The sequence below is a fragment of the Salvia miltiorrhiza genome, chromosome 2 (assembly GCF_028751815.1).
Source record: "Salvia miltiorrhiza cultivar Shanhuang (shh) chromosome 2, IMPLAD_Smil_shh, whole genome shotgun sequence".
In the NCBI taxonomy this organism is placed as follows: domain Eukaryota; kingdom Viridiplantae; phylum Streptophyta; class Magnoliopsida; order Lamiales; family Lamiaceae; genus Salvia; species Salvia miltiorrhiza.
Genome location: NC_080388.1, coordinates 37148968 through 37175374, shown reverse-complemented (window position 1 = coordinate 37175374; position 26407 = coordinate 37148968). Strand labels below are relative to the sequence as shown.

The following is a 26407-nucleotide window of genomic DNA, read 5'->3' as shown; positions in this document are numbered from 1 at the left end:
AACCAGAACAGAGGTTGCTGACAATCGTAAGCCGCGAAAGTTGGTTGTGCCGTCCGGGCCCTCCATGCTCCGCGCAGAGATAGCACTTAATCATAAGCCGCGAAAGTTGGTTGCACCCCCCCGGGTTTTCCATGCTCCGCGCAGAGGTTGCTTTAACCGTAAGCCACGAAAGTTGGTCGCACCCCCCGGGTTTTCCATGCTCCGTGCAGGGTGTTCCTGTCAATCGTAAGCCGCGAAAGTTGGTTGTGCCGCTCGGGCCCTCCATGCTCCGCGCAGAGATAGCACTTAATCATAAGCCGCGAAAGTTGGTTGCACCCCCCGGGTTTTCCATGCTCCGCGCAGAGGTTGCTTTAACCGTAAGCCACGAAAGTTGGTGGCACCCCCCGGGTCCTCCATGCTCCGTGCAGGGTGTTCTTTCAATCGTAAGCCGCGAAAGTTGGTCGTGCCAACCGGGCCTTCCATGCTCCGCGCAGAGGTGGCACATAATCGTAAGCCGCGAAAGTTGGTTACACCCCCCGGGTCTTCCATGCTCCGCGCAGAGGTTGTCCTTAACCGTAAGTCACGAGAGGTGGTGTGCACCCCCCGGGTCTGCCAAGCCTCGTGCAGGGTGTCCACTTAACCGTAAGCCATGGAAGGTGGTGTGCATCCCCCGGGTCTGCCAAACTCCGTGCAGGGTGGACCTTTAACCGTAAGCCACGAAAGTTGGTCGCACCCCCCGGGTCTTCCATGCTCCGTGCAGGGGGTTACTATTCAATCGTAAGCCGCAAAAGTTGGTCGCGCCATCCGGGCCTTCCATGCTCCGCGCAGAGGTGGCACATAATCATAAGCCGCGAAAGTTGGTTACACCCCCCGGGTCCTCCATGCTCCGCGCAGAGGTTGTCCTTAACCGTAAGTCACGAGAGGTGGTGTGCACCCCCCGGGTCTACCAAGCCTCGTGCAGCGTGTTCATTTAATCGTAAGCCGTGAAAGTTGGTCGTGCCACCCGGGCCTTCCATGCTCCACGCAGAGGGTTACTATTTAATCGTAAGCCGTGAAAGTTGGTCGTGCCACCCGGGCCTTCCATGCTCCACGCAGAGGGTTACTATTTAATCGTAAGCCGTGAAAGTTGGTCGCGCCACCCGGGCCTTCCATGCTCCACGCAGAGGGTTACTATTTAATCGTAAGCCGCGAAAGTTGGTTGCACCCTCCGGGTCTTCCATGCTCCGCGCAGAGTGCTCAAGCATGGATGGGAAGCAGCATGGATGGGAAGCACGAAATCGCCAGCAAAGAAATCAACCAAATCCTCGTCAGAGGAGGCGGTGAAATCCTTCCTAGAAGAGTTAACCAAATCCTCGTCAGAGGAGGCGGTGAAATCCTTCCTAGAAGAGTTAACCAAATCCTCGCCAGAGAGGTCATCACAATCCTCGCCAGAGGAGTCATCTCAATCCTCGCCAGAGGAGTCGTCACAATCCTCGCCAGAGGAGTCATCTCAATCCTCGCCAGAGGAGTCATCTCAATCCTCGCCAGAGGAGTCATCACAATCCTCGCCAGAGGAGTCATCTCAATCCTCGCCAGAGGAGTCATCTCAATCCTCGCCAGAGGAGTCATCATAATCCTCGCCAGAGGAGTCATCACAATCCTCGCCAGAGGAGTCATCACAATCCTCGCCAGAGGAGTCATCTCAATCCTCGCCAGAGGAGTCGTCACGATCCTCGCCAGAGGAGTCGTCTCAATCCGCAGAAGAGGAGTCATCACAAGAAATTAAAGCAATTCCAAGGGAGGGGATTAGAGAAGCATCAACAACAATCATAATAAACCAATTCAAATCAACAGGGGAAAGACGGAAATATAAACCCCACCTCAACAGGCAGCGAAAACAACACAAATAACAGAGATAAAAGAAGCAAGGAGGTGAACGAAATTTCATTAAAGCACGCTCAAGAAGCAAAGCTGTACATCAAAAACCGGCGGTAAGTGTTTAATTGGTACAAATTAAAGAGTTACAAAATTCTCTTTTGGTAAAGTCAGGAGAGAAAGGGGAAACATCAAGAGGGAGGAACAGGGGCAGCTTGGGCAACAGCAGAGGAGACGGGAGCAGAGGCAGAGGGAGCCCGGGAAGGAACACCACTTGCAGAAGCATGACCCGAAATAGTTTTCTCTGAGAACACGGGCAACAGGCCAGTCTCCTTCGCTTGGGGAAGACGAACTCCCAAATCCAACAACGGTGCAGCCTCCTGCACATACAGATCCTCATTCTGGTACAGATTGAACAGCTGTTCCACCGCGGCAGAGGAAGAGGCAGAGTCGGTGAAGGCAGAAGCCGCTAAGTCAGAGGGCAGGGGAGGCTCCAGGCCGAACTGAGAAAATGTTCGAGAACTCTCGCCAGAGGGATCCCGCAGCCGGTTCACAAAGCGCGCCAGGGTAGCAGAGAACGCAGGCGCATATATGGGAGCAGAAGGTAGCAAGTCAGATCCAATCCCAAGAGAAAAATAGGGAATGGCTTTCTCTAGCACCGGGTACCACCACTCTGGCTTCTCTGGAGAATGCGCAGGGATCCCCATCCGCTTATTTATCTCCTCATCCTGGAGATTATCCATCAGGGCTTTGAAATTCAAAGTGGCAAGCTGCTCCGGGGTGGCCCCCGCCATCTCCAATGCCTTGGAAGCTGTTTGCTCTATCACATAAGCAAAGAGGGGTCCAAAATCCGCCAAATACTCGGGAGTCTTTTTGAAAGCATCCAGAGTACCTTCCAGCATCAACCCCAGGAAATGTTGACCCCGTGGAGACAAGAAATATTCCAGGCGTTGATCTCGAGCCCCCAGAACGAACGCGCGGTTCTGAGCTTCCACAAGTATCCTCTTCCAACCCCGCCTGGCTTCCCTGTAGTCTCTTTCATAACCAGCTTTGAACTTGACTAAGCTTTCGTGGCTCTCCTTTGTGGCTCTCAACAACTCGGAGGCCAAGGATGCTCTCTCCACCTCCACCTGAGCTAATTTATCTTTCAGATCAGCGATCTCCGCTTCAGCTTTACTCAGACGCTCTACTACCCCGGCGACATCATCATCACGCTTGGCGATGTCCGCCTGTTCCTTCTCCCGTTCTTTCTCAGCCATTTCGTAGTCATGGATGCATTTAACAGCCCCCCACATCCCTGACTCCACCTGCAAGAAGATAAAATGGGTTCCAACAAAACCATAAAAAGGTTAGTAATTTAAAAAAATTCTTAATAAAGAGCATAACATGCAGGATACCTGAAGAGCCAACCGGCAGAGCTGAGTAGCTAAAGCCGGTCGGGTCAGCTTCCCCATCTTCTCTTGGTCCTTTGAATGGACACGAGCTATCAAGGCGTCAATCAATTCCTGCCCCGATAAGCTCGAAATCGGTCCAGGAACAAGATCCTCTGGTTCGTCAGCCGAGGGCATTGCAGCTTTGCCCTTACCCTTTCCACCGACAGAGGGGAGAACCTTGGAACCACCAGCTGACTTCTTCGCTGGCCCTTTGCCCTTGTCCCCAGCAGGAGTGAGAATCTTCACACCACCAGCAGACCTCCTCGCTGGCTCTGAGGACTTGCCAGTCTTTTTCAGGCTTTCCTGTCTCTCCTTCTCACCCATAGAGATCAGGGAACCTCTCTTCCGCTTCTTCGTAAGATCAGCAAGGGTGGCATCTGGAGCCGAATCAGGCGAAGGAACCTCATCGGTAATATCCACGACTTGGATATCTTCTTCGCGGGAGCCAGCGGCATCACCAGCACTGGAGCGCCCACTTCTGTGAACAAGAGCCCCCACATCAACTTCCTCCGCATCAAAGGAGTGCGAGGCTTCCACATTTCCCTCTGGGATTTCAACTACAGGGGGAATGGGGATCAGTTGGGAACCAGCAGGCTGCTCCGAGGGACTTGTTCTGGAAGCAGAACCGCTTGGGCCATGTGCTCCGCTGCCAGCAAGAGAAGGGGTGTCAGGCAAATTGTCCCCACATTTCGATCTCCAAGACATATCTGCAAACCAAAAGTTCACATCATTAAAAGCAGGGTAACAAAAGCTAATGTGTTTTCTAATGTATATTTTTTACCTATTGATCTCGCTGGATACAGGGGAAACAGACCATTATATGCCAGAGAGGAATTGTTCTCGGCCAGGTACTTACAGTCTAGAGTCTGGGCTTTATTCATAGCATTAAGGTGAGTTATAATACTCTGGTCACGGGTAGAAGGGACTTCGGGAGAGGCTGGCTTATAAGTAGTGCGACTTGTATGCCATTCCAGCTCCGAAGCACCATAATCGCGCCAGTTGCCGAAAGGGGTGCGCACATAACAATAGTATTCCAGGAAGCCCTTATCGAAAGAATTCAGAGAGGAAAGGAAGGTGATAGGATATTTCGGGTGGGCAGCAAAGCTATACAAGGGATTGCCCTGCATACGAAGGGTCTGGGTCTGACAGAACAATTTGGCGGTGTCCCCAACACCGTGAGCCCGGCACAAAACATGAAAGGCATATAATCTCCGAATAGCAGAAGGAGCGACTTGAAAAAAGGGGATGTGAAAATAGTTACAAACATCAACCAGCAGAGTAGGAGGAGGGAGTCTCAAACCAGCATCTATTTGAGCTTTCCAAACAACTATCACCTTGGGATGACGAAGGCTTTCAGGAGGCGTTGAATCCTTACAAAAGGCCTCGAATTTTAAACCATCAGGACGCCTACATTTGCTTTTCAATTTTTCCACCTCCGCGACACTAAGGCGGGATGGAGGAATACGTTTGGGGGGTAGGCGGGGCTTTTTCCCTTTTTTCTTAGGTGGAGAAGGAGGGGTGTAGTTTGAGATTCATCAGAAACAGAAGGGGAGGGAAGATTTTCAAGATCTTGCTGCGACGGGGAGGAAGATGAAGGGTCTTGGGCAGAAGGAGAGGGCGAACGAGAGGGTTGAGGGGCGGAGGTGCAGGCCATGATGGGAGATGTTAACCCTAGGGTTTCTAGCACGCTCAATCAGAGCACCAACAGTTATACCACTACACTACGATTAAACACAAAATTGCAGTGAAGAGGATACGCGAGTTACCTAGACCGGAGAAAGATGGACGGTAAAACCTGGAGCGGAAAGGTCGCGGGAGAATGCCGGAACAGTGAGGAAATCGCCGGAAAATGCAGAAAATTCGCTCGGAAAACTTGGAGAAGAAGAATAGGGAAAAAAGGGGAGTTCGAATCGGCTAAGTAAGATTGTACGCGGGTAACCACCAGCACGCGGGATGAACGGCACGTGGCATACGGAAGAAATCAACGGATGAGAATTTTTACGGAAAGGCGAAAGGACGCGAAGGTTAAAAAGTAACCTCGGGGTATGGGGAAAATACTGTAGACTGGGCAGACATTTAATGCGGATGACGTCATCCACGCGGGCGAGTCCTCTGACTAGTTGCATCTCTCCAGAGTGAACTAGCCAGACCAGGGGGTGGGAGTAACAAAAACGCCAGAGAACAATTTACAGGGCTTCTTTTTATTCTCTCATAATGTCAAAATGCTTATGTCTTTATGATTTACAGGGGCCAAGGAAAATAACAAAGCTTTGATGCTGATAACACACCACTGGTTGAACGCGAAGAATACCCGGTTCAACCAGACTAGAGGGGGGAGTGGTTGGTGAGGAGCAATATATGCAGAGTAGGGAGAGAGTACAAATCAGAGGAACCACTCTCATCAGAGGAGCCGTATGGGTCAGAAGAACCATTTATACCAGAAGGATTTCATCCATCAGAGGAGCCCTCTCCTCCAGAGAAATCATCCGCGCCGGAAAGGTCACCATCGTCAGGGAGGTCATCGTCATCAGAAAAGTCAACTCCATCAGAGAAGTCACTACCGCCAGAGGAGACGCCCTTGCCAGAGAAGACGTGTTTACCAGAGGAGTTCTTCATGACAGAGAAGACGTGTTTATCAGAGGAGTTCTTCATGACAGAGAAGACGTGTTTACCAGAGGAGTCCCTCATGCCAGAGATGTCAATATCACCAGAGAAGACGCCTTCGCCAGAGAAGACATTTCCATCAGAGGAGCCAATAAACGCGCGGGAAGGTCTCCCGCGTATTATCGAAATTACCAACGTACCCTTCCACCACGCAGGACGCATGCACCGAAGATGTTTTTACTATTTTACCCCTCCGCTTGTAAATCTATAAATAGGGTCCGAGCTCGTGTATTATTTCTTACGCTATCTCTTATTTTCCAAATACAACAGTCATTTTTCTCTCGTATTAAGTTTCCGATCATTCTACTTCGCTCCTTCCGATCAATCCCAATAGGTATAGTTTACTGTTTCATCGTATAGTTTTAGGTGTTGGTTTCGTTAAACACCAATGAGTTAGATATATCATCTTCAACACTTAAAGCTGGGGTTAGAAGCTGTTCTTCATCATCGAGTCAGTTGAGAGAGAAGAGAGTTACTGAGAGAAATCTTTGTAGCAAGTTTCTTGAGTTTTAGATCCAATTGAGTGTTGGTGAGTTTGTGTGAATTGTAATCTCTTTCTCGTTTCAGAATCATCAATAATATTGGCTAACTTTCCCGTGGATGTAGGGGTTCTTCCCGAACCACGTAAATCTCATTGTCAATTTTGCTTTTAATTTGGTTTCACATATGGACTGCTCTAAAACAATATAGACACGATGACAGGAAAGTAACACGCACTAATTCATTGATTCAGATCATATAACTTCGAAAACTCTTAACGAAATATTCGAACTACTTAACATGGCCATTCATTTATGAATTAATAAAATTTTTGTGCATTGAAATGTGTGATGCTTCTCCAATTAAAATTTATTACTTCATTCATTCCATTAAAAGTGACGTGTTGCTTTATTGCACATAAAATAAGAAAAATATATAAAATAATTAAAAGTGACAGGGTTTACACTTTTTTATGTATTAAATTTTGTCATTTATGAAACAAATAATTTATAGGGATGTCAATCGGGTCAACCCACTTGGTTTCGGGTCAGCTCATTCAGTTTCGGTTTATTTTCGGTTCAGGCTAGTCGGTTTTTTTATTTTTCGGGCTAAAATTTTTCGACCCTAACCCTAACCCACACGGTTTCGGGCTAGCCCGTTCGGGCCCACAAGTTTACAATTTTTTTATATGTTTAATGTTTTTCATAGATAATCATATTCTTGTAATATAAATATGTCGTATCTTTTAAATCAAGACATTTCGTCTTGTTTTAGATAAAAAAATTAGTGTTATTTTATGATTAAAAATTAAAGGGTTAAATGCATGTAATCTTTATGATTAAAATTTAAAGGGTTAAATGCATGTAATATCACCAACTTTGATCGAAATCCAAATTTAGCATGAACTTAAAAAGTTTCAATTTATATGGGTAACTTTACTCCGTGTTCAATTTTAGCACCGTTTTTGACATAGCTTGCCGGCACAAGCTTCGATCCTACGTGTCATTGACGTGGCTTGCCGGCAAAAGCTTTAGTATTTTCCGGCCGGCGAGCAAAACGTTAAGTTTTGTTACAAGCTTTCTTTCTCGTCACCTTCGCGTCGCCTCCTCCATCGCACCGTCTCCACCTTCGCATCGCCTCCTCCACCGCGCCGCCTTCACCTAAAAATTCATAGCTTCCCTCCCCAGAAAAATCCATCGATAGCCCCCACCCACCAGCTCTCCACCTTCACATCGCCTCCTCCATCGCGCCGCCTCTACCCAAAAATTCGTAGCTTCCCTCCCCAGAAAAACCCACCGACAGCACCCACCCACCAGCTCTCTCCATCGCGCTGCCTCCACCTTCGCGTCATCTCCTCCACTGCGCCGCCTTCACCCAAAAATTTGTAGCTTCCCTTCCTAGAAAAACCCACCGGCAGCCCCCACCCACCAACTCTCCCCAACGCCACCGCCATAGCGTCTCCCCCCTTCCCCAAGAAATATCGACTCCTCCTCTTCTCCGAATTTTCCCAGCACTCTTCTTCTTCTTCTTCTTCTTCTTGTTCTTCGATTTTTGGCGATGGCGGCAGAGGATTTAGGTGAAGAAGGCGCCAAAGATAGGAGGATTTGCCAACATGCTTCTTTTCTTCTTCCATACTTTGGTCTACAGACTATGGTTGTAGATCTTGGTAGATTTATGACTTTGGCTTTAGATCTATGGCTATGGCTTTAGATCTACCACCCACGGCTATCGCCGCCACACTCTCATCTCTCGTCCCCCTCTCTCTCTCTCTATTCGCCAGCCAAATCAACAAAAATTGATGCTAAAATTGAACACGGAGTAAAGTTACACATTTAAATTAGATTTTTTTAAGTTACAAATTATGACGTGTCATTTGGAAGACACGTCATTGCCACATGGTTCTGAAATTTATGCCGAAAAATAAATCGGTGATAAAATTGAACATAGAGTAAAGTTACCGATGAAGCATTATCTAACAAATTTATAAATATTATAGGAAAATAGAGTTTAACGTGTGTGCCGTTGATCGGAGTAAAATCGGTGATGATGGAGGACTTAAAACACAGGGAAATAAGAACACATTTTCGAAATCTTTCTCTCCAAGTAAAATGTTGTATATTATCTGATTCTCCTTTACAAAATGAATACAACGCTATATTTATACAACATGTACAAAGAAGGGTAAAACAATAAATCTATGAATATTCACGTACACTGCATGCCTGTGTCTAACTAACTACGTCTATCAAGAGCACTAATAATTAACTAATTGCTCAGCTTTTGTCGGGTGTCGTTATCCTTCTATTATTGGTCCTATCTCACTCGGATCAAGCTAGCACTGGCGCAACTCTATCCCGCTTCGACCTCTTGTAACCGTGGCAATTTCTTATTGTTATTAGTATCGTTGGCGCTGCCATTATTCTTACTTTCGCTCTAGATCTCTTTCCTTATTCTTTTGTTAGCATTAAATCCCTTCTCACATCGCTGTCTTCAAATTCGTCGGGGTTCAGCTGCTCTCGAGTTCTTCGAGGTTTCAGTGCTATTGCCGGGCCTTTCTGAGATGTGTTTTTTGTCTTAAAAATATAGTTGTCTAATCTTTAAAAGGTATTATTAGCGCTGATGCGGAATTTACTCCTCATCAGTTACCCATATAAATTGGAACTTTTTAAGTTCGTGCTAAATTTGGATTTCGATCAGAGTTGGTGATATTACATGCATTTAACCCAAATTTAAAAGTAACAATTATAAAAGTGATAATTGTTAAATCACAATGTTGAGGAATAAAATTGATAGTTCACGCACATAAAAAATAAATGAATAAAATTCAAGTAGATGTCGAGTCGAATCGAAACCCAAATCCAACCTGCACTCATCATAAGGTCGTACGTGTAGGAGACCGATCCATAAAATTTGAATATTTATTTTATGAATTTATAAAATTTTATAATAACATTCATAGATGCATATAAAGATTTCTACTTTTATGTAATATTTATAATTTATATAGGACAACTAAATTACACTTAAAAATAAAATTTTAGAATTACTCTCTCGAAGAGTGTAATTTCTTTACTTTTGAGAATTTTTATGTCAAAATCCTGTCGATGGTTCATGTCTGAACAAAATGGAGGGAGAATTGAACAAAAGTCAAACCTATGTCCCTTTCTGTCGGTGGTAAACTTTAAACTCGACGCAATATGATATACCAGCCACGGAACAAGGGCAAAATCAGAAACTCCTCAGGTGGCTAACATGTTACTTTCAATTTCAGAATTCATATTTTATGTCATATATTTCCCTCGAAATTTTTAAGAGAGCACAGAGTGTCAATCTCGAGGAGAATATGAGTATGTAATGTTGTAAATGAGCCTTGCTCTAGTGGTAAAGTTGAGGCATCTAAAGACTCTCCTTTGCGAGAGGTCTTAGGTTCAATCTCGTCTGTGTGTACGTGATGATATTTTTCCACTTTAGGTGGCGTTGTATTGTTTGGTGTTAAGGTCCCACACGCAGGGCATTTCTCGTCTACGTGTGGTGATGTTTTCCCACCGTTGGATGGTGGTGAGGACCCGCCTGCGTTCGGATTGCATAATTGATTATATTCAGATACCTCTTGTAATTTAAAAAAAAATGTTGTAGACATAATGACTAGGCTTTTATTTTTCCTTTCTAAGATATTTATAAAAATATTCTAATTATTTTTAAGCTATATCCCATCACTTATAATGATAATGTTTTATTTATCCTTATTTTTTAATACTCCAATACTAATTATAATACTTTTTCATTACATCAAATATACTTAACAAATTTGTCTACATTTTAATAGCATATGTGATCACTATTTTAATAGCAACAAAAACTGCAACTAACACAGTGTAAATGTAACACTAAGTAGCAAGCATAATAGCGTATCATCAAGGATTGATAAACAAAAATACCCCAAGTAATCCCAATAAAATCTCTAACAATATCCAGGCAAACACAAATATGACAAATAATTAGAACTAAACTCAATAATTCAAAACAATGCAAATAGAAATCAAATATAAAATACACTGATCCTAGGGAATGTACTATCGTTAATTAAACGCATGCATTCAACCTATTCATAATCTTCTCTAACGAACAACTATAAAAGTAAATTAATAAATCTCTTATCATATTCAAGTCTCAAATGAATAAATTAACTCTAAATAGCACACTAAGAAAAGCTTCCTAAAGTCAACCTATCATATTTAAGTTTCAAGGTAAAACTATATTATGCATTCTTAGGTAATTCAACCTATCACATTCAAGTCTCAAACTGAACAGCTAGATATAAAAACTATTGGTCAGATAATTCACCAAGAATCAAAAATCATAAGATGGAGGGCAAATTGATATCAATAAATTAAACACATATTCAATCGACTATGTACAAGTTCAGATAAAGAAATAAAGAAATTAGTTAGATATCACAAAAGAAAACATGGACATAATTGAATAGACAACAATAGTAAAAACTATATTAAATATGAATAAAAAAAATTGTACTCCCTCCGTCCACGAAATGAGTACACATTTGTGGACGGAACGGGTTTTAAGAAATATATGGAGTGTAGTGTGAATAGTTTAAGGGTCTTACTTTTTTAGTGTATTAATTAAAGAGATGTGTGGAGTACACTTGCCAAAAAGAGAAATGAGTACTCATTTCATGAACGGAGGGAGTATTAAATAAAACAGGGCAATAAAGCCATAAACACAACTTGGATCTTTAATCTTGCAGAAATTCGATCCAAATTCTAAGACGTAGAAAACAATGAAATTCTAAAACTTTAAAATTGAAAATAAGAGTCTAGAACCCCTAATAGGTCAATAATTTTTTTTTTGGTAAGGCAAGAGAAATCGTTTAATAAAATGAGGTACCAGGGGTACCTAAGAGTTCAAAACATAAAAAAGAGAGAGGAGAAGAACAGAACAAATACACAGAAAAGTAAGAACACTCGAACTCCAAAAACCTTGAGATAACCGAATCTAGAACTATCCAGACAATGTAGCCGCAGCGAACCAACCTCTGAATCCTGTTGCCGCCGACTTGAGATCGAAAGCCATCCTCCAACTCCACAGTCTAGACTTGATTTCTGCAATCAGTTTATCTTTGTTCCATGGCTCTTGATTGAACTTGCAACCATTTCTTTGCTTCCACATACACCAAATAGTACAACTCCAAACACCAGTCAGAAAGGAAATTTCCTCCTTCCTTCCAAGATTTGTAAAAGCTAAGAAATGACCTTTTGCCGAATGATGATTAACTGCTACTTTTCCAATCCAAACCAAAATCTCGTTCCAAACTTCCACCGCCCGTTGGCACTCGAAGAAAAGGTGTTCAATCGATTCTTGATTCGATTTACACAGGGTACACATCGCCTCTAAATAAGAGATAGGGACATGTCTTCTTTGAAGATTATCACAAGTCGCCATCCTTTGCTTAAGAACTTTCCAAGCTGTTAAAACAGCCTTAAAAGAAGCAGGTGTTTTCCATACCTGATGCCAATCGAAACCATCTGAACTGGGAATAGACGGCCTTGCTGCATTGCTCAAAGATTTGTAAGCCGTTTTAACAGAAAAGGCTCCGGATACGTCCGCCTTCCACTTCCAAGCATCTCTCTTCCCTGAGACCAAATGAATATTGCAAATCAAAGAATTAAGAGAAGACAATAATGAGACCTATTTATAGTCTCAAGGTAAAACACAGTCTAAAAAATCCAAAACTAACATGAAAATGCATAAAAATAATAAAATCCGGACACGTGGTGGTCCAGCCGGCGATCGCCGGCTTCAGCACAACATTTCTTCAGAGAGAAGCGGTCCGGGCGGCGGTCGCAGCAGTCATCGCCGTTGACGCCGAATTTCCGACAATCATCACGGCGGGCCCCGCCTGGATCGCCGGCTTCCATTAAAATTTCTACTATACGCGACGGCCCCTCCGGCGGTCGCCGCTCATCCCTGTTCCGTCTTATTTTTTGATTTTTCGAGCATTTAGAGCTCATTTCCTCGATTCTCGCATCCGAAACACTTGAAACTTGTACCTTGGATCTTCATCATTCATATCGAGCTTCCAAAACACTCAAATCTGTATCAAAATAGCCAAAACTACATCCAAGCGTAATATCATAAAAGAATATAAATTTCATACCAATAGATATCACAATCAGCATAATCGTAACACTTTAAGCACTAGAATATCAATAAAAACAATGCAAAAAATGAGTGTTTATCAGCATTTTGATTAATATTTAGGCTCATTTAAAAAATGATTTTAATGCCAATTCATTTTATAGAAATTTTTTCATGTTAACAGAAAGAATTATTATTGCATAAATTGAATAAAAAATTATTATTAAAGGAAACAAATGTATGATTGCAAACAAATAAAATAAAAATCTCCCATTAATTCACGTTGGACCATGAATTAAGAAGAGGACATGAATGTCAAATCGTATTATATAATGATGATTATATATTACTCCCTCTGTCCCCAAAATAAGTTCCTCCTCTTTGGGGACGGTACGGGTTTTAAGAAAAATGGTAAAATGTATTGATAGTGGAGAAAAATATGTTATAATTAGTATTGGGAGTGGTGAAAAGGTGAAAAAGTGTTATAATTAGTATTGGAAGTGGTGAAAAAGTGAAAAGTAAGAATAAATAAAGTATTATTAGTGGTGGGGTAGTTGTCCAAAAATAGAAAGAAAGAAAGATAAACTTATTTGGGGGACGTCCCAAAATGGAAAAAGATGAACTTATTTCCGGGACGGAGGGAGTACAAAATAAATATATATTATAATAAAATAATTAGGTTACTCAAATTAATATAACAAATAAATAAAAATAAAATCCATATGACGTGAAACTTGATCTACATTTATATTTGTCATTTACTCCCTCCGTCCACAAAAAAGTGTTTCGTTTGAAGTAGATACGGATGTTAATAAAATTATTATAAATAAAATAAAAATATAATTTATAATTAATATAATGAGATAAAATGCGATGGTTCAAAAATGAAATTGGACTTATTTTTTAAGGAAAAAAGAATGATAGTAGGGATGTCAATCGGGCCAACCCGCTCGGTTTCGGGCCAACCCATTCGGTTTCGGGCCAACCCATTCGGTTTCGGGTTATTTTCGGTTCGGGCTAGTCGGTTTTTTTATTTTTCGGGCTAAAATTTTTCGACCCTAACCCTAACCCACTCGGTTTCGGGCTAGCCCGTTCGGGTCCGCAAGTTTGTGATTTTTTTTATATGTCTAATTTTTTTTATAAATAATCATATTCTTGTAATAAAAATATGTCGTATTTTTTAAATCAAGACATTTCGCCTTATTTTAGATACAAAAATTAGTGTTATTTTAATGTAAGTTTATATAATATCTAACTTTAACTTCGTTTCCGATATAAATTGTATATAGATTTAATATAAATGACTATTTTTCTTTGACTTTTATATCATAGATGTTTGTTATTAACCGTTAGAAAAAATTATAACATATTCTACACGCATCAAAATATTATTATCGAATTAAAAAGTAAAGTATTAAAGTTTAAAAATCAATTATTAAGCAAATGTTCGGTTAATCGGGCCAACCCACTCGGTTTTCGGGCCAACCCTATCGGGCTCGGGCTATTTTCGGTTCGGGCCATTCGGGCTAAAAATTTTTAGCCCTAATCCACCTTTTTTATCGGTCTATTCGGGTCGATCCGTCGATTTCGGACTTTTTTGACATCTCTAGTAATTAGTACTAGAATTCATTTTGATGGAAGGAGAGAGTACAATATTTAATGCTTTCTTCTTCTTGGTGATGTTGTTTGCTAATTTTCAGTGTGACAATCTACAAAACCGGCGGCAATTAGCGCAGCATTTCGCATTCGTTTTGGCCTCGGAAGTCGTGATATCACCACACCCAATGTAGGCCCCTTCTAAATAAATATTGATATTGATGCAGTTCTAATTCCTTTTCTTTCTTCATTCTCTTTTCATTTCTATAAAGAAGTAGTTGTACCAAAGTATTTGGTATTTTTTGCGACGTTATAAAAGAGTATATCTATATCATTATCGATAACAATTTTATCATCTTATTTAATTTTCGGAGGCTAATGCTTCTAAAATAATGATGTTTTTAGTAATACTTTCTTGACATGTTCGTACATTTGTATTTTTTAATCTATCGAGTCTATACCTAATCGTCATAAATTTAATACTATGATAAAATTGAATATTAACATACTAACATTAATAATGTAAGAATTAATTTATAGATTTATATATCTTTGGATAACTGTTAAAAGTTCACACATTTGTGTAGAATTGTATTTGGTTTGAGTTGACGCTATTTTAATTTTTAAAATCGAATTCATTTATGTAACTTGGTTAAAAAAAATCATATTATAACGTTTTTTCTTTCTTTCTATTGTCATAATATTCTCTCTCTCTCTCACACGCGCGCGCGCACATAATATATGTAGTCACATGAATAAATACGTTACTGAATTTGTTTATGCTTTTATCCCAACGTATACCAATGCGTGATCTTATTCTCTCTGACTACACACAGTTCACGTATCAAATATATATAAGTTGTAACACTACCCAGCCACTGAAACACACACACACACACACACACTCAAGTTGAAGCATCAAAGCAACTAGTGGAATAGGATCTGCTGAGCCAATTGATCTCCGAAGCTAAACTTTCCGTTAATCCAATGCGCTCTTCCACTCAAATTCAATTCCCGAAAATATTAGACGTGAACACAGCCATCAATCCATTGGATCTGGAGCTGATGAAGAATTGATTTCAATCTTCCGATGAGATATCTTTCGGAAAATAGGATCATGAAGTTTTGTATATTGACGACCTGTGTTAGTAGAATCTCTGTATCCGTCGACGGCGTTTGACGGAAAAATGAAAGTGAAGAAGTCGGCCGCGGCGGCTGTCGGCCGGCGATTGGCTTATCGGACTGCGATGTTGCCGGCGGTGCTGATGCTTGCTTTAGTTTTGCCCTTTCTCTTCATTAGGACTGCGTTTCTAGTTCTGGAATCTGCTGCTCTTTGCTCTTCCTCTATCGGTAATTTTTATTTTCGCTTTAAATCTTTTGATTTCACTTGTTGTGCTAAATATGCAATATTCGGTTAATGTATGGGCTAAAGTGTAATTATGTAAAGCTGCAGGCTGCATTACACGGAGGGTTTTCGGCGGGAGTGACGTGTCCGTGGTTAGTTTCTTTTTCTTTCTCGTAGACTTCTTTTATATCCATAGTTTGTTACTACTATTAGAAGCTTGTGAAAATAAATAAATTAGATTTTATTTTAAAAAAATATAGTGATTATGCTAAGATAGTTAATAAACTGTAATTTACTTTTCTGCATTTTGCTTTAGAAATTTCAACCAAATATAATACATTTAATAATTTCTTCGATATAGAATAATGTATTTGTAGTTGTACCCCTCCTAAGATTATAGACTATATAAAATTGCCCACATATTAAACCTACACAAAGGCTATATTTAGATTTTTGACTTAGTGTCGCAAAAAGTAGTACGCTGTTAGGAAATAAAAATGCATTTGCTTTGGTTTTAAATTGGGAAAATGTTGGATCAAAAGATAAAAAAAATGGGAAAATGTAAGTAAACCATATTCAGGCTTTTGTATTTTGTTTATAAGTATGGTGTCAATATACTTCTATTTTATTCTCAATGAAGTCCCTGTACATAAGTTTTTTTTTTTGTAATAATACAAAATCAATGCATTTTCATTGTATAACAAAGTTTTAATCCGTACCTCTGTGCTAAAATTTTGTATTTTTATGCTGTATCCACTTTTAGCATAAATCAAAGAAATTATTTTGGGGGGGCCATATGCCCAAAGATAACAAAATTTGTTTGTTTGTTTGTTTTTTATTTTTATATATTTTTTTGGTTTTACTAGGTAGGAGCTCGTTCTCTCTTGTATATGGATTATGGTGGGGGGAGGAATACCTACTACTACACCACAAACCTTACAAAAATTGTCTTGTTCTTTAGAAAGTTTGATTTCAAAATCTTGATATTTTTCTTGATCTAGTTCCAAACTTTTTACATATCAAACTAAATTAAGTTCTTTTATACTACTCCTAATAATACTTTTTTTTTTCACGTATTTCTAATATATTTTCTTTCAACATCTAAGCTAGACAAATTCAAAATATCTCGTGTAACAACTAAACCAGACAAATAGTGTAAGAGGCAATTGGAAAAGCACCGTAGCGTTTTTGAGGCTGTCGGTGAACCCATTGGCAAGTTGTATACTCTGCCTATACCTATTATTCTAGGACCACTTGTTCCTTGATTATTATCTTTGAATAATTAAAATGTGATGAACAGAAGTTAATTTTCTGACATGACTTGGGCACTCATCTGTTGGTTTTATCATCATTAATGTTAGACGAAAATTAGCATAATTTCATTAATTTGTGGACAAGAGGGGGGTGGGGGGGGGAATGAGATTCAGTGTACCACATTTTATGTCCCATTCTGTGTCTCACTTTCAATTTTATTTATTTTCTTATATATTTTTTCTTCAATTTCAACTTTATATGCTTTAGTTTAATTTTGTGATTATTAACTAGGGTTTATTCCATCAATTTAGGGTATATAATTATTTTTTATCATTTAATTTCACATTTATTAGCTAATAATAGGTTGATAAATTCAAAGTCATGGTATATACTTTTTAAAAAATCTATTTTTTTTAAATAAAAATTAAATATAATTCATAGTATCATAATAAATTTTATTTTTATAAAAAATATTTTTAAAATAATAGATATAAGCATGGGACACAGTGGCACACATAAAATTGTGGGACACTGGATCTCATCCCGTGGGGGGGACCTGTTATTGTCCTCTAATCACATGAGATAATCAGAATTCAGAAATACTCGACACTTAATAGGCATAAAGTTTGCCCCAAGTTTAAAAAATACTCCCTCTGTCCATGAAAGAACTTCCTAGGAGGGAGTGACACAGATTTTAAGAAAAAATATTGTTGAGTATATTGAGAGTAAATAAAAGGTAGTTGAGTGTATTGAGAGTCGTGAAAAAGTGTTATAATTAATATTGAGAGTTGTGAAAAGTGAAAAGTAAGAGGATTATAAGTGGTAGGGTTATAGTCCAAAAATAGGTAGGAAGTTCTTTTGTGAACGTCCCAAAAATGAAAGATAGGAAGTTCTTTCGTGGACGGAGGGAGTACGACATATTTTCAATTTTTATATACCAGTACTTAAATTTGTTTTGTTCTCAAATCTAGACTACATCAAATTTTTCGGTAATTGTCGTGTTGAGCCCTCATGGAATTATATAATATGATGGAAGGGTGGGTCCATAGTATGATAGATCCACATCATTATTTATTTTATATATAGTACTAATTCCATGTGAATTTAACTTGTTTTTTTTTTTCTCTCTTAGGAAAAAAAAATTGAAATCATATATAGAAAGAGCTAAATATAGATATGGCCCGAATTATGCAGTACTTTTTTAGAAACGGTTGAAACTTTTGTTTATCTATAATGATATTGAATTTTCTCTGAACGTTTTGAGAATTTGGTGCTAGAAAGTTGAATTACGCTGTCGATTTCTTACGTGGAATTTATAGTTGGTCATATTTTTATAATTATGTAAATAGGACAATAATAATAGGACAATGGTAAATGACACAATAATAATGGGCCAATTTGATAATTTATTATATACAAAATTTAATTAAATTGATTTAAGTGAAAAATTGTTGAATAACATATTTTACTGCTAAAATAATTGGTCATTTTTTCTCTTGCATAGACCAGAGCTTTAGTTTGATACATATGACATGTCAAAAGTAAATTTAGAAAACCAAGTTATGTCTTAAGGGAAGGGCTAAAATAAGAGCATGTCTTAAGATATAAAATAAGAATCATTTTCAGCCCTTAGATCATCAAGATCTACGGTTGATTTGTCATCCTGTAGGATTGATTTATGGTCCTGAGTTCGAATCCCAAAGGTAGCAAAAATTTATTTTTCACAATTCATACCTTTATACAACGAATTCATACGTGTTCTATATAAAATTCATACATTAAAAATTGCTCTTATTTCTTATTTTAAGATGTGCTCTCACGGTAGCCCACCCCTATATACTAAGAATGTTATCTTTCGTGAGAAATAAGAATGATTGAATAAGCCAGTATATAGTGTTGAATAAACTGCTTGTAATGACTGAATAATGAAATTCAATTAATTAGATATAATATTCGCTCCATCCAGGATTCGAACCCAGGTAAAAATGTTATTCAGTCATTACAAGCAGCTTATGCAACACTATATATACTGGCTTATTCAATCATTCTCATTTCTCTCGAAAGATAACATTTTTAGTATAACTCATCCATATATATATATATATATATATATATAGGGGAGGACTAAAATAAAAACACTTCTTAAAATATATATATAGGGGAGGGTTAAAATAAGTACACTTCTTAAGATATAAAATAAGAATCATTTTTAGCCCTTAGATCATCAAGATCTATGATTGATTCACCATCTTGTTGGATGAATTCATGGTCCTGAGTTCGAATCCCAAAGGTAGCAAAAATTTATTTTTCGCAATTCATACCTTTATAAAGCGAATTGATACGTATTCTACATAAAATTTATACATTTTTTCTAATTCTTATTTCTTATTTTAAGAGGTGCATATATATGGGGAGAGTGAGGAGGGTTAAAATAAGTACACTTCTTAAGATATAAAATAAAAATCATTTTCAGCCCTTAGATTATCAAGATCTACGGTTGATTCGTAATTCTGTTGGATGGATTTATGGTCTTGAGTTCGAATCCCAAAGGTAGCAAAAAATTATTTTTCACAATTCATACCTTTATACAAGGAATTCATACGTGTTCTACATAAAATTCATATATTAAAAATTGTTCTTATTTATTATTTTAAGATTTGTTCTCATAGTAGCCCATCCATGGGAAGAGTTATGGTATAAACACTTCTTAACATATAAAATAACAACTAACTTAAATGTATGAATTATATGTAGAACACGTACGAATTTCCTGTGTAAATGTATGAATTGCGAAAAATAAATTTTTTGTTGCCTATGACTATGCGATTCGAATTCGGGACCATGAATTCATCCAATAAGATGATGAATCAACCGTAGATCTTGATGATCTAATGACTGAAAATAATTCATATTTTATATTCTAAAAGATGTTTTTATTTTAGCCCACCCCGTATATTATTTATATATATATTTAACAAATTATTTTTTGTACTTCATTAAATTATAGATTTTTATAAAGTTAAAACTAAATGTAAATAGATATACTATATAAAAAGTATATAAATATATAATAATATTGTGTATATTATAATGGGATCAAGAATGAAGTTAATTAAAAATTAATTTAGGTTATTAATTAATGAAAGTAACGATATATATATATATATATATATATATATATATATATATATATATATATATAGGGTTAGGTTCAATGAAAAAGGCCTAAATGTAAGAAAGAAGAGAGAAGTAATCTCATCCGTTGATCTTATCTAATCTAACGGACATGATTTATTCACGCCATGTTCAACGGATTTTTTCGTTGAACATTCGTGAACATATACAATATTTTTGGGGTTCTGGGTTTCGACCCCCCATATGTTCAACGAAAAAATCCGTTGAACATGGCGTGAATAAATCATGTCCGTTAGATTAGATAAGATCAACGAATTATATTACTTCTCTCTTCTTTCTTACATTTAGGCCTTCTTCATTGAACTTTAGCCTATATATATATATATATATATATATATATATATATATATATATATATATGTATGTGTGTGCGCGCACACAAATGTATATTTATAAAAAATATTATAATTATTTAATGTATATTTATAAAAAATATTATAATTATTTTATAACACACTCATATTTCACTTTTCGTGAATACTTGTACAACAGAAAACTATACATACTAGTTATATACTCCCTCCATCACGCTATAGATGGTTCAAAACTTTTCGGCACGAAAATTAAAGAGAATGTGTAAATTGATTAAAAGTGATATGACCTACACTTTTTTAAGAGGCAAAGTTTTTCAATATTTATGAAAACATGCCACTTGTAATGGGACGACTCAAAATGAAATACATGCCACTTTTAATGGGATATAGGGAGTATTAAAAAACTAAGTTATCACTTATTTATGATATGAGATAAAAATTAAAAATAAAAATAAATATATATTATGTGGGCATATATATAAGTTAAATGTGTTAAAATGAATGTGGATAAAAAAGGGTCTAAAATGAACAAGTTATACGATATATAACATTGAATATTTATGTATAATATTGTACTCCTTCTGTCCCATTATTAATGTATAACATTTATGTATAAAATTGTACTCCCTCCGTCCCATTATTTAAATATTTATGTATAACACTTTTATATTACAATTTTACTTTCCTTAATCTTTGTGCCAAAAAGATATGTGCCATAAATAATGGGACAGAGGGAGTATATATCTATATTGTATAAATCTCGTATAAATTTATGTATACATAATAATTATAAAAATATAAGTAATCACTTATTTATGTTATGAGATTAAAATAAAAAATAATACTAAAATATATTATTTGTACACATATAAATATGTAAAAATATATTAAAAAAATTGTTGCAAAAAATTAAATATATAACTTTAAGTTATTTAAAATATCCAAACTATAAAATATGAATGTATTGTGTGTGAATGTGTATATATATGTATATCAGTAAAATTACGTATATGAAGCTCACAACAAATTTAAGCCGTTATTTTTATTTATATTATTAAAATTTATCTTGAGTCAATTCTTGATAAAAAAAAGATAACAATTTGAATAGTGTATATATATATATATATATCTATATATATTATAATATATACATGTTTAAATACTTTAGCTATATATTTGTTGTTTTAAGTCCTATTGTTCCAATAATTGAAAGAAATTAACTAACTATACTTGATATTAATATTAGGGTTAAGTACCAATTTTTTCCCTATCGATGACATCTCTATCGCGTACAGGACCCTATAGTCAGGGTAAGTGTTGTTTATTACCTCAACACGGCAAAATCGAACCAATTCCCCGTCCCTCCCCCCTCTCTCTCCCCCGCGTTTCAACGGTTCTTAACACCGTTAGAATAAATATATAAATTATATTCATTTAGGATTTTTTTACCCTTATGTTTAACAATAGTGTATTTTGCACATATACTTGACTCGCAATAAAAAAATATTGAGCGTTAGTTCATTTTCTAAGAATGCTCGATTACTGATGTTTGGTCGCTTGACTCACAATGATTGAACATGTTGAACATTGATGTATTTACCACTAATGTTCGACTTGCAGAGGTCTAGTATTACTGTATTTACTACAAATATAATAATGCTCGATATACTCGACTCGCAATGATCGAGCATATCAAACATTAGTGCATTTACCACTAATGCTCGATATGTTTGATTTGTATGGGTCAACCAAAATTTATGATTTCAACAAAATTTATGATTTAAGTAAGAACAATATTGCCTTTTCAATCTTAAAATGAGTAGTTTTTATAACCGGTATTTTTTTTGTCTCTGAGAAAGGGTAAACAACTATTAACCCATATAATTAAGGGTAAATATCATGAAACCCAAACTATATCCACTTTATCAAAAATACCCTAAAACTTTTGAAATGTTCTCTAAACTCTCAAACTATCAGGTTTTTATCAAATATATCCCGCATCTACTTTTCGGTTACCAGAAACGTGATGTGGCTCGCCGGATGATTTATATTCTATTTTTTTAAATTGACATGGAAAAAACTTCTTTTCGTACCATATTCTATCGTGTTTATTCCTAATTCTAGGTTATTAGCGTGAATTTCAAACACAATAGGAGTGAATTTTAAATTTCAGAGTGAATTTTTTAAAAATAATTAATATGATACGAAACGACGTCGTTTTTGCCATTGCATTTTTAAAAAAATAGAATATAAATTACATTGTGGCATCCGGCGAACTATATTACGTTTTTGGTGACCGAAAAATAGATGCGTGATATATTTGATAAAAACCTGATAGTTTAAGAGTTTAGATAACATTTTGAAGTTTCAGGGTATATTTGATAAAGCGGGTATACTTTAGAGGTTTTCATGATATTTACCCTATAATTAATAATGTAAACTTTTTGACGATCTGTTGGTAAGATGCTTCTCCACTAACTAATAAGTCGGGAGTTCGAGTCACTTAGAAGGCTAGAGTGTGAGTGTGTTTTTTCTTTTCTTGGGTGTAATAATAAAAAAAAAAAAAAAAGGTGAAATTTTAACTATGTGCTTCACTGCTTCCATAGGGGAGGAATATTCTATCACTGAATTTTCGATCGTAGGCTGAAATTATAACTCTATACAAAGTTCAAGGTTTTAGCAAACAAATCTCCAAAGTTTGGGCCATAACTATACTTAAGACCAGCAGACGAACTTTTTGTTGTGGTAAATCATTTTAGAATTTTGACCATCCTATCCAAATAAAATTTATCGTCGTTCATCAATAAATACGTATAATTGATAATTATTTAATTATTTTAATGCTGACGAATATTTTCTCTAACAAAAAAAAAAAAAGGCGAGAGAAGAGCTGAGAAAGGCGTTGTTGGAGGCAGCAAGCAGTAGCAATGATGATGATGTTGAGATTGAGAAATTGGATGGAGGCCCAATTTCATTCAAGGATCTTGTGAGGGACTTCACGTCAAACAAACACGACATCAGATACTTCGCTTTCACCACCAAAACAATGGTAACCTATACTGCGCCTATCCCTATCTTTTTCTTAGGCTTTTTATTTGGACGCATTACTATTATTCATTGCTTATGATGTCTTCTTCTTCTTCTACTTCTTTTTCTTTAATATCTTCAAAAGATTGAAGGAAAAACCAAACTTGATGTCTACATCTATATCTATATCTTTAAAAAAAATGAAAATTAGTATATCTTTCGTTGAAATACAACTATATATATATATATATGTTTAGAAAATGATAATGTATGCACTGACTATAGATAATGTCACTGTGCAATCTTCCCAACCACAATTATTTAAATTATTGTTTGTTTAGAAAAGTTATAGTTATATTGTTTTATAATATTGTTTCTTATTATATTGAGTATTCTGAGCAGATATCTAACAAAATAATTTATTTGGTGAGAAATAAGAATACATGCACTAACACATAATTAAAATTCACGAACAAAAGAGGATGAGATTGAGCAAATAAATCAAATAAATATAATACATGCTCACAAGATTGTACTTGTGCATATTTTCTTAATTCTCATGTAAAAAGACCATTCTCACATGATCCTGCAGTTTGTATCGGTTTTGTTTGTAAAATTATTAATATAATGTGAGTTTTGTAGAAGTAGTATTATTTAACACACTTATTAAATCACTAATAATGCTACATACACATTAATTTTATTAATTGTTCAATTTCAATTCCGATGTTATTTTCGGTGATCAATTTTGGTCCATTCCGGTGTTCAAAATTGAATTATATACATCATCTTTATATTTTATTATTACTATATAATTCAATTTTGAACACCGGAATGGACCAAAATTGATCATCGAAAATGAAATCGGACTTAAAACTGAATAACTAATAAAGTTAGTGTATATAACTGAACTTTTCAAAGTTTGCGACAAAAATGAATATTTTAGGCTAAGTTGGTGTACTAAAATTTAATTGCAAAAATGGTGTTTGTTTGAATTGTTTAGAGCAAATGGGCCAACCTGAAACTGTTGAACACAATATATATACATACATGCAGATTGAGAAGATGGAACGGTTAGTCTCGAGTGCAAAATGGCAAGAATCTGTGTACTGGCATTTAGCTACTCATGGCGTACCCAACAGCCTACACTGTCTCTCTCTGGTGTTGGCTGAAGAGTATGCTGTCAACGCCATGGCTCGTGCTCGTCTTCCTCCGCCTCACCACGTTCACCGCCTCACTGACCCTCTCTCCCACCACGTCGTTCTTCTAACTGACAACGCCCTTGCGGCCTCCGTTGTCGTCTCCTCCGCCGTCAAGGCCTCCTCCAATCCCGGAGCTCTGGTATTCCACGTTGTGACCGACAGGAAATCCTACACTTCCATGCATTCATGGTTCGCATTGAACAACATTCATTCCGCCGTCATCGAGATCAAGGGCTTGCATCACTACGACTTGAATCTGGCCGTTGAGGAAATGTTGGAAGCTGACAACCACAGACGCAGCGTGTCGTTGCTGAATCACCTCCGCATGTATCTCCCTCAGCTGTTTGCTGATCTCGACAAAGTTGTGGTTCTGGACGATGATGTGGTGGTGCAGCGCGACTTGTCGTTGCTATGGGAGTTGGACCTCCATGGGAAAGTTGTGGGTGCATCCGGGTGTGGAAGTGAGGACTGCTGCAAGACTTACAAGGAATACTTGAATTTCAGCCATCCCATCATCTCATCCAGCTTCGATCAGCACCGCTGTGGGTGGCTGTTTGGGATGAACATCTTCGACCTCAAGCAATGGAGGAACTCCAATATCACTGCAACATATCACAAATGGCTTCATCTGGTCACTACATTCATATTGTTTCACTTCATAAATATAATATGACCTCTCTCTCTCTCTCTCTCACACACACACGCACTTTGCAGAACCTCAACTCTGGCTACACACTGTGGCGCTCTGGAGCACTTCCGCCGGCCTTGATTGCTTTCGAGAACCTCGTGCACTGCCTTGATCCTTCATGGCATGTAGCTGGTCTAGGGCAGCGCTATCCGAATGTGGAAAAGGAAATGGTTGAAGCTGCTGCGGTGGTACATTTCAGCGGGCCGGCTAAGCCGTGGCTGCAGACGTGCTCCCCTGAGGTAAGAAGCCTCTGGTATACACATCTAAATCTCTCAAATCAATACATTGCTACATGTGGAATAGCTGCCTCCCTCTCTCTATACACATCTATCTAACTAGTAATAAGTTACTAGGTTCATTTGCCCGAATTTGCTATTTTCACACGACTTTTAAAACGTTTGTAGTTACAACACCATGTTTTAGATCTTTTGCAATGACAGCATTTCCCAACTTTTTTCATCAGAGTTTAATTTCTCCGGCATTGCAGAAAAAGTTTGAGGATGTTGTTGTTGCAAACAATTAATAGACGGTGTTGTAGTTGCAACGTTTTAAAAATGGTGTGAAAACTGTAAAATTAGGGTGAAGGTGGTTTTATTTATGAGAGTTAACCTTAAACGGTTAGTTTTAGAGGCATTAATTGGGTGAGGCAGAGGGCAGTCTCTTCTCATGGCCATCTTGTAGAGGAAGATACAGTTACACAGTATTCTCCAATTTGGAAATAATCACCTTTTCATAATAGTTGTCTGATTTTATCCTATCTACATTATGATTCGCATTGTATGCCAACTTCGTATGCAGAGTGATAGGGATATGAATTTCAAAGAAATAAACTCTGGAATTTATTATGAAAGATCGGGTTTGTAAACAACCTAGCAGATCAAGTCAAGTGTTATACATCCATTTCTATTTTAGTGGAAATGCGTTCACTAATTTCTACTTAATTTTTTTTTTTGAGGGGATAATTTCTACTTAATTTGTTTTTCATGAAATAGCGTTTTTTCATGTTTACTAAATAACAAAGAACAAAAAAAAAAATGTAACTCAATTCGTAGACGTTTAATTTTCCTTCATTAGTAGGTCATAAGTTAGATCCTAAAATAATCTATATTATTGTAATATCCCCTTGAGCAAGCAATTCCAAAGTAAAAGAATGAAAAGAGAAGAGAAGGAGAGAAAGAAGAGAGAAAAACAGATTCTATATTCTCATTAACCGTATCTCA

General features: G+C 37.3%; 1 protein-coding gene across 1 annotated transcript; it reads left to right on the top strand.

Annotated features, from left to right (window-relative positions):
* The first annotated feature begins 14905 nt into the window (after positions 1 to 14905).
* LOC131012259 (probable galacturonosyltransferase 15) lies at positions 14906 to 25925 on the top strand. The gene is made up of 5 exons (XM_057940167.1): positions 14906 to 15512; positions 15616 to 15659; positions 23149 to 23319; positions 24354 to 25130; positions 25214 to 25925. Exons 1-5 carry the CDS (start codon positions 15350 to 15352, stop codon positions 25520 to 25522), a joined length of 1464 nt encoding a protein of 487 aa, XP_057796150.1. The 5' UTR covers positions 14906 to 15349; the 3' UTR covers positions 25523 to 25925.
* Positions 25926 to 26407: the final 482 nt, after the last annotated feature.